At 36.4% G+C, this 9,444-nt stretch overlaps 1 protein-coding gene across 2 annotated transcripts; it reads left to right on the top strand.

Annotated features, from left to right (window-relative positions):
• Positions 1-584: 584 nt before the first annotated feature.
• On the top strand, positions 585-8,695 carry LOC121869565 (E3 ubiquitin-protein ligase rnf146-like). 2 transcript variants are annotated; one of them, XM_042370968.1, is made up of 4 exons: positions 585-795; positions 1,805-1,950; positions 2,172-2,322; positions 3,489-6,624. In XM_042370968.1, the coding sequence occupies exons 1-4, from the start codon at positions 720-722 to the stop codon at positions 3,770-3,772; spliced, it is 657 nt and encodes a 218-aa protein (XP_042226902.1). In that variant the 5' UTR covers positions 585-719; the 3' UTR covers positions 3,773-6,624. The 2 variants fall into 2 exon arrangements, with proteins under 2 accessions (XP_042226902.1, XP_042226901.1); XM_042370967.1 differs by lacking the exon at positions 3,489-6,624 and adding an exon at positions 7,422-8,695 and having other exon boundaries at positions 587-795.
• The last annotated feature ends 749 nt before the right edge of the window (positions 8,696-9,444 follow it).

The raw sequence follows: 9,444 nt of genomic DNA, 5'->3' as shown, positions 1-9,444 counted from the left end.
ATAGTATTAGGAACAATAATTTTACAAGTTAGGTAGATTTACGTTTATTAGTTTGATAACATTGCATTACACTCAAGGTCAGGTAAGCAAGTTTTCTTTCATCGATATATTCAGTAAATTATTCTTCCTACAATTAAAATTTTCCCTAGGAAGGATGCACCCCCTGTAATTATACCTGGATTCGCCTCTGGGTTTCACCTTCTTGGTGAAATATTACTGGAAAATAAAATTATCACCTGCCTTCTTAAAATTTAATGGCTTCACTTCATTTCAGAAATGATGTGCAAAGCTGCTCATTTCTCCTGACTCCCTGCAGCCTCTCCACCGGGTCTGCTGTCACTGACTTAGCATATGCTGTACTAACTGAAGATGTTTTTTTTATTGTAATATTAATTAATCATTTAGGTGTTCTTTATATCATATTACACATAACTGGACCAGAAACCTTAGTACAGTAATGATCTCATTAACTGTTACTCGAGGTGGCAAGAGGATCCAATCTTATTGTTCTGAAACCATTATCAATTGTATTTAGATAGAGCATTAAACACTGTACTTGATCCTGTGTGATGTGTGTGTGTTTTAGTGATACATGAATGAACAGTGTCTATGGTGTACTTGTAAACATTGAACAGGTTAAAACAGGACGTTACTTGAGGTTGAAGGTTGACTGTAGGAGTGAAGGAGGACGAGGTTGAGGAGGCCTTGGTGGGGTAATCATGGCCGAGGCTGCAGGGAAGGAGGAGGCTGCTGCTGCTGCTGGAACACTGAAAGAAAAATCTGATGATAGTGAAGGTAAAGGTTGGAGTATATTTTGCGCCTTATGTTTAAATTTTCATTCGTTAACGTATAATAAATGAGTGAGTCCTTCAGCTCGTTCACTCGTACAATTCCTGAGGAGTTTTCGTGTTTGATATTAACGATGGTTATAGCTGTTAGGCATTTATGTGTAATTGGTAATTGTTCCTTAATAAGTAACGTGTGTGAGAGTAACATTGGAGCCATTTATTGTTTGTGTGGCAGTGAGGTTACATGTTCTTAAATTCTCTTTTGCTCACCCAAATATTTATGGTAAATATATTAAGCTTCCAAAACAGTTTCACCACCTTACTGCTAGATATACAGTAATTGTATATAAATGAGAAATGAACTCTGGTCATTCTCAGTAGCACATGTGAATCAAAATAATTATTAACCAGTTTCTGCTTTTAGCCAGAATGAATCATTGAGAACTGCCTTACTGCAATACATGTGCAGTATATGTTGCTTACTTGTTTGTTATTACTGAAATTGGCAATTGTTCTGTTTAAAGGAGAGTAAATTAATCATGATATTGAGAACAAAATTGAAGAAACAGCTTTTTGGAGAGCAGATGATGTCAAGAATGTCTTTTGTTTTAAATTTACTACAAAAAGATTATACCATCTTAACACACCCTCATAATCCTAACCTAACTATCAATCACCATGTGGGGCATCGTCAACTTTAACTGTGCATCACTGTGTCAGGCATCTAAACTAACTAATGATTGGTGTGATAGATGTCTTTATTTTTTTATAAACTGCAGCCTAACCTAACCTGATTTAACTGGTAATACTTTGGAACAAGGGTGTGAGTTAGCCAGTAAGTTTAGATAATTTCTGTTTGGAAGATAATGTTAATAATTTAGATGCCAGACTCTGATGAATGAGTTACCTTTGATTCGTAGTAAATTAGTTGTGTAATCTGTTGTGTAAATTTAATGAAAAAGTAAGTTCTTAAAAACATATTCATCATCTTACAAAGTATTTCTTCATCATGGCAGCTGACACAGGAACACCTCAACAGCAGCAACAGCAGAAAGGGGAGGAGAATGAAGAAGAGGAACTTGAATGTGCAGTTTGTCTACAGAAGTGTGTCCACCCAGTACGACTCCCATGCTCACATATATTCTGCTTCCTGTGTGTTAAAGTAAGTTTTCTATGTATGGTACTGGTTGTGTTAATTGATTGCTCATTATTGTAATATTAAGGGTAAGTAAAGTTTGCTAGCAGAATTTCTCAGAAGTACTTGTAATCAAAACACTGCACTGATTGTTTATTCATTTTAAAGAGTACAGTATTATTCTTTTTTTAACTTGATCTTAGGAAACACATTGTTGCTCATGGATAAATGTTATTCGCCCACAATAGGGTGTAGCGAACCAAAGCAAGAGGTGCGCCATGTGTCGGCAAGAGATACCAGCGGACTTCTTAGACCACCCGACTCTACTGTCAAATATAGAGGCTGAGAAGGAGGAGGTTCTGCCAGGAGGCTATCAGTGGTTCTATGAAGGACGTAATGGTGAGCATCTCTTGTATCTCTCTGTAGTGAATGGCTTCTTCTAAAATTTATCTTGTCTCTTTGATACTGTATCTTTATTTAGTTGATTAATTTAGCATCATGGTGTCTGAAGAATTGTCAGTTAAGTACTGTACTGAAACTCAAGACCTGGAATAGAAATTACTGAGTGATAGATTTCTGATGTGAAGAGCAAGTTGTGAATGATGATGTCTTGAGATAAAAGTTTTTGAGCACTTGAGGAAGACATCAGGCCTTCTCAAAATCAATACTCCTACAAAGTTGACTGTTTCCTGTTTGTTTTTCTTGCTTTTGACTGGCTTTTCATCGTGTGTACAGTAATATGATTCACTCACATTACCTTTATTAATTTTTAGTAGGTCTGTTCTTCATCGTCCATTTATAAAATTTTCTATAATTCGTCTTCCCAAATCACTGAATGTTTACTTGAAGGAAACTCCTCAGCGTTTTTGTTTGTTGTATTTTTTGCCGTCTTACCATCAAAAATGTAAACAAAGCGTACCTGTGACGATGTTTTTAAAGAAGGGGAGTCGCAGTAACGGGCAAGATGTGGGGTAAGAATTTAATATGAGATAAGATGTACAGTATGTAGAAGGTGGTACTGTATAGGTATTTGGACACACACACACACACACCACTTTAAAGAATGCTATTTCTACACATTTTCTTCTCATTTTTCACCCTTTTAATGTATTTTGAAATAAATTCATTCTTTTCCACTTATTTTATGTTAAGCAAGTAGTGGCTTCTTACATACTGTATTTTAATAATGGTAATGCACTGTACATTACTGTATATTAAAAGTTTTAAGCATGATTAATATTATGGTAGCATTGTAAAATTTAATAGTATTTTTGCTAATGACTATTTTAATTTGTATATGATTGATAATTTGTAAATTAAATTATTATTTTTTTGATGTTGCTAAGTAATTGTGGCCTCACTACTTGACTAGGCATACCCACTACCTGTACAGTATTGTATACCATGGTTGAAGCAACAGTAGACACTCTGTACATTATGTACATTATAGGAGAGGTAGTTAAAGTGAATTAAAGTGTTAAATAGTTTGTATTGTATTATGGGTTTGTGTTGTTGAGGTGCAAAACTTAAGTGTAGAGGGTACTGAGAGTGCATGACTCCCGCAGGATGGTGGCGGTATGACGAACGAACAAATACTGACCTTGAGGAAGCTTACACACAGGGAGAGTCGTCCGTCACGCTGCTCATAGCTGGCTACAATTATGATATTGACCTTGCCAACATGAGACAGGCCCGTTCAGGGTGTCCGGGGCTACGCAGACGTATCAAGCGCGATACAGTTTCCTCAGCAGCCAAGGGCACTGCTGGTCTATCAGTCAAGATACTCAGGGACAAGGGCTCAGGACCTCGTAGGTCGGGACGCAAGAGGAAACTGTCCAAAAGAAATTAGGATTAAACCTATTTACCTGATGATTCTCATTTAAAAATACAAATATATTTTCAAATTACTTACACAAAAAAAAAAACACATGAAGCAGATATGTCAGTAATAGAGTCATGTGAGATTAAAGTGCTCACTATAAGAGGAAGTACAGTCTAAGAGAAGGAAGATATACATTAATTACCCTAAACATTACCACAAGGTTCTGACGGTTAGCCAGAGTAAGAGAGATCATATATATGGTCTCTTGTGGGTGAAATTAAGGTGTAATATTGACTTCAGTAGGAGAAAGGTTATATTAATTTTGCATGTGACTTACCTGATGACATGTAAGATACACAAACACCAATGTATGGCCTTTGTGTGTTATTCATTGCTCAAGGAAACTGTTACTGTACACTTTAGATGATTCTTAAATGCCAGAGACTGTTGATAAAAACTTTGAGGTTGTGTGGGCTTCTTGGGTAGTCAGAACTAATTAAAATTATCTTTATGCATTTTTTTCTGAACTTGGGAATGGAAAACCTCTTCTTTTCTTGAATTCTGTCATTTTTCAAGAGTACGTTACACCACTGGAAACTACTGCACAGGATCTTTTAGGTGACAGTACCCTTTATTCTTACTTCTTGCTGAGTAATTATACAGTCATCCACAAAAGTCCTGTTGCCTCTCTTCCTGAACCACGAACCCCAGAGATTCAGACAAGTGAATTCGAAGCATTTATGGGGGGAATAAGTCATTAATGTCTACTGCTTCAGGTTCATGAGTCTGAATTTTAGGGTTCGTGGTTCAGGAGGAGAGGCGATGGGACTTTAGTGAGTAACTGTACTGTGCCTTATTATTATTATTATTATTATTATTATTATTATTATTATTATTATTATTATTACTATTATAAATTATTATTATTATTATTATTATTATTTTATTGAATGATGCCACATTATAGATGGAGTATTGTAAAAGGTAGAAGTTAAAATTGAAAGATGTTTTAAGGGACTATTGAGACTTGTTGGTATTAATGTGATATTTTTATTCTATGCCTTTTCCACCAGTCATTGTTAGGTGTGAGATGCTTCAGTTATCACACACTCACACACACATTGTTCCTTGATTTTTGTATGATTTTAGACATTTTATTTTAATGGTATTTTAGTGTTAGTTTTAAGTATTTTATGTAAATGATAAAATAATGCATGGGTGCACTTTTAACATAGACAATCTTTTAAGACTGAATACTTATGTGTTATTTGATATTTTGTGCACATGGTATTTATTTTTTTTTTAAGTTACAGTTGTGTTTTTATTTAATTGCCTTAAAAAACATTGAAGGTAGAAGAAATCTGATCTTATCATCGCAAAGACTATAAACGTTCTTCGCAATGATTGGTTTATTTCTGATGGTATATTTAGGTACTTGTTTACCCGACACCTGCGGTACATCGGTAAATATGGAAGTACAGTATTATTTGACCATGAAAGAGGTTGGGAGATGTCTTGGCTCTGTTTGACTTTTCTATCCTGAGCTAAAGTTACGGTTATCCTTGACAATTCTTGGTTGGTGGCTGCTAAGTGAACACTGCTGAATAATAGCCTTTTATTTATGTTTAATACCCCTGTATACCCAAAGATAAACTAAAGGCAGCTATTTTATCAGAGATGGCATGATTCACCTCACAACAACCAGCATGTCGACTTTTTCAACCCCTTAATGACAATGACTCGACTCTTTGGGGGTACTACAGTATATTGAATAGGCTCCCTTAGATATCTTCACCCTTTGAGTACGTACATACAGCAAATTAGCCCATTAAACAAAATATTTTAACCCTTTTAATACAGTGATTTTAAACTATTCTATGACCCATTTCTACTTGTTGTTTATTACCCAATTTTGTTTTATTGTTTGTTCTTTTGTGTGAGTTGTTTAATTTTATTTCCTGGATATTCAAGTTTAGTCGGCCTTTATGTATGGTATTCGACACTTGGTATGTTCATGTTTTCGGGCCAATCTACGGTAGTTTTAATTATCTCACTGTATATGGCAGATGTAAAGCCCCTTTACCTGGGAACCTGATTGGACTTTACCCAATTTAATGGACACTAATCTGATCCCAACCTAATGGACCCTAATCTGCCCCCAACCTAACGGAAGTAATCTGCCCCCAACCTAACTTAACCTACTCTGGCCCGACCTAACTTAACCTGTTCTACCCCATTCCTAATCAAAAGTATTCTAATTTAACCCATTCCAGTATACATATTAAGTATACTCACATTCAATCCCTGCCTGGGTCAGACATGAGAAGGGTGTTGTCTAGTGTGACTCAACCAAACGTCACAGGTTTCCTCAGGGTAATCCAATTTTTTCTTACATATAACACTGAACCCAAGTGGACCTGTAGGGAGACTGGTTGGTTATAGATGATAAGAGTTATTCAGTATCGTACAGTTTATATGAGGCATTGTGAATCATAAGCTCCGCCTGCCACAAGCCAATATGGCGGACAGCAGGTTATATGATTCCGAATGCCTCAGATATATTGCTCATCCAATCAAAATGTACTTTATATAACAGGGAAGTTTTATCCACGACACTATTTTTTACAATATGTTTAGCATCTTCCTACTCTGAGGTGGAAAAGGCATACTGTAAGTTACAATTACCTGTTGTTATGGAACTTATGGTATAGTCTAGTAGAAGTTTAGTTTGGGAAAGGTCTGCTCACAAAATTAGTATTATTTCAAAAATAGAGTATTTTTTTTTTAGGTGCCTCCTTTTATCTATTACGTTTGTATTTTAAAAGGTTGAATTACTTTATACACTGTTAATAGTAATATAAATGTTAAAATGAAACAGATGATTTATATGATTAACCAATGGTCTGTGTTCACCTCGTCACCTGCCTGGAGTGTTTTGGTTGAAGTTGAATGTAGAGGAGTAATGATGTGAGGCAGAGAGGAGAGTGTCATCCCACTTGGACGATCATCTTTTATGCCATTAAATCATCATGTTAGGTTAGGTTAGGTCTTGTTGACATTAAACTTGATTACTGTGCATACACTGATCACAGTCTGGGTCTGTGGGTGACTGCATATCTTCAAAGATCTCATCACCATGAAGGTAATTACCATACAAATTACTCAGTCATTAATCATTATTAGTGATTTTTTCATGTAATTATCATATATTTTTAAGGTCAGTAGAGGGGTCAGACAGCTGGGGAACTAAACATAAACTAATGATAGTTATGTAACGAAAGGGAAGTGACATAAACAGTTTGCTTCCTGAGGGTAAAGGAACATGTACAGAAAGACCTACACTCATAACCTCCACAAATGTTTGGGCATAACATAATTAATACAGTAATTAATGTTGATTAGATAGTGATCACTTCAAGTGTCTGGTGAACTTCTAATTCATTTAATTATAATATTCTATAGTAGTTCTTTCAGCAATCTGTATTTATTTAATGCTTGCACAACATATATTTTCATGAATTTTCTAAGTGTTAGGATTTGTTTCCATATTTACAGTACTGAATTGTTCACCTTGCTAATATGGACACATAATTGGAGCCCCATGAACACCCATACATACTAATATATACAGGTACTGGGCTGTATAGTATAGTAAACTTATGTATTTATCTTACAGGCTGGTGGCAGTACGATGAACGCACTAGTTACGAGCTCGAGGCTGCTTATGGATCTGGTCAGCGTGCTTGTGAGGTGCTGGTCGCAGGGTTCCTCTACATCATTGACTTTGACAGAATGGTACAGCTGAGACGAAATGATCCTAGTAGGAGGCGACGCATTAAAAGAGACCTGAGCTCTATTCCTAAAAAGGGCGTCGCAGGTATTAAACTTCCAAGCCAGTTAGAGGCAGAATTATCGGCCCTTCATTCAGCAGCCCATGCAATACACATACCGAATCCAAGAGACCCCACTATACCGAGTGATTTAGTGGATAATATTGATTCAACGACAAACAGCAACGATCTGTGCCCACGTACTCCCACCGCCCCGAGCAACACCCCCCAGACCCCACATACACCGAGTGCAGCAAGTAGTAGTAGTGGATCCCCCGACACCACCGAACCAACACATTTACACACTTTAAGTACAGATTCTCACCATCATCACTATCACCATCTACCACAACATCATCATCACTTACATCATCACCAGCTGCACATCCCTCCTCATCTCACACATAATTTGAACACAAGTAGTGATCATAATATCTTAGCACACACTATACACTCACCTCAACAATCCAGTCACCATCAATCTCAGCAGCACCTCGACTCCGTATCACCAGCAACAGACAGCGGACCAGATGAAGTTCCTGTGCCCAGCCTCCCAGGTGTAACTCCGGCCACCACTGACCTCGAGGCGGCCGTATACCAAATGGACCAACTAACTCTATCAGCAGATGCTCCCGAGTTTTATCCGCTCGATTTGACAGAGGATTCGACCGAGGAGACAGAACAATACCACCTAACCCTGTCTTCGGAAGATGAACAACTCTGATTTTATAACTTGTGATATGTTTGTGATGCTTAACATGACTTTTCCTTATTATAAATACCTGTATTGTCTACACCTAAGTAAATTCTGTGGTGAACACTTAATGGGAACAATTAGCAACACAGATAAAAATGTAGTCTTATAATTTTTACACAGAATATTGGACAGAATTTTGAAGGTTTATATCTTCAAGTAATGCTGTTCAAGTCTTTTTAAAATAGCCTGACAAAGATTATAAAGTACAGTAGTGACTTTAATTTCTTTTTCTGGAATAAAAATTTTATTCCTCGAGTGAATGACAGTATTTTTTGGGGGCGATCGTGGAAGTGTGTTACAAGAGTTCTGAATCTGTGATGGTGTAAGATGTAGCTTATTGTGGAAATAAATTGGATGACTATTTAGGTCACAGTTATAACCCAGATGAATGATTATAACTGATAATTATTAGTTACATTACAGGTCAGAGGATTTCTTCAGCAATACGTGAGACCCTCGTACACAAGTGGTTTAAGAATACCATCACCAACACTTACCAGCACTGACACACACTTACTGTACTACACACTCAACAATATCAGCTAAATATATAGCTACAGTACTTATTATGATGTGTATTCAGCTTATAGTTTTCTGTCTGAAGTTCGCAGTGGAGAATTGAAGGCTCATAATGGCCAGTTGATAATGTCCCTATATTGAAACCAGGTTAGTTGATGACTTGGTTCAGTTATCTGTTACTACCCCGGCAGATGGATTCCTTAACATGGCCAAATATGAAGTGATCAGAAGTTGAATGCTTTTAAAACATGACTTGAAAGATGCCTTAGCTTTTGGAATATATTTCATGTTCTCAAACTACTAGTGAATGAAGTTTTTTGTAGCTGAAGCATTTAAAGGATGAAATTCTAGGTAAAATGAAGTGAGTGGCTTTAAGTTTCCAGTTAATTGCACATGTTAATTTCTAGTTTTTTTCCAAGATATATACAAAAATTATCTAAGTACTGTAGATAACCAAAGAGCACACTCCATTACATGAATCCAGTTTGGTTAATAGCCCAACTTATTTCGTTTTGTTCTTCACTAAATTTCAACAAATACAAACTAATCAAAGTTTAATATTGGTTGTGAGAGGAATTTACATGTACTGTCAA

This window comes from Homarus americanus, unplaced genomic scaffold (genome assembly GCF_018991925.1).
Source record: "Homarus americanus isolate GMGI-L3 unplaced genomic scaffold, GMGI_Hamer_2.0 scaffold23578, whole genome shotgun sequence".
In the NCBI taxonomy this organism is placed as follows: domain Eukaryota; kingdom Metazoa; phylum Arthropoda; class Malacostraca; order Decapoda; family Nephropidae; genus Homarus; species Homarus americanus.
Note: the sequence above shows the minus strand (reverse complement) of the source record. Positions and strands in the feature narration are given on the sequence as shown.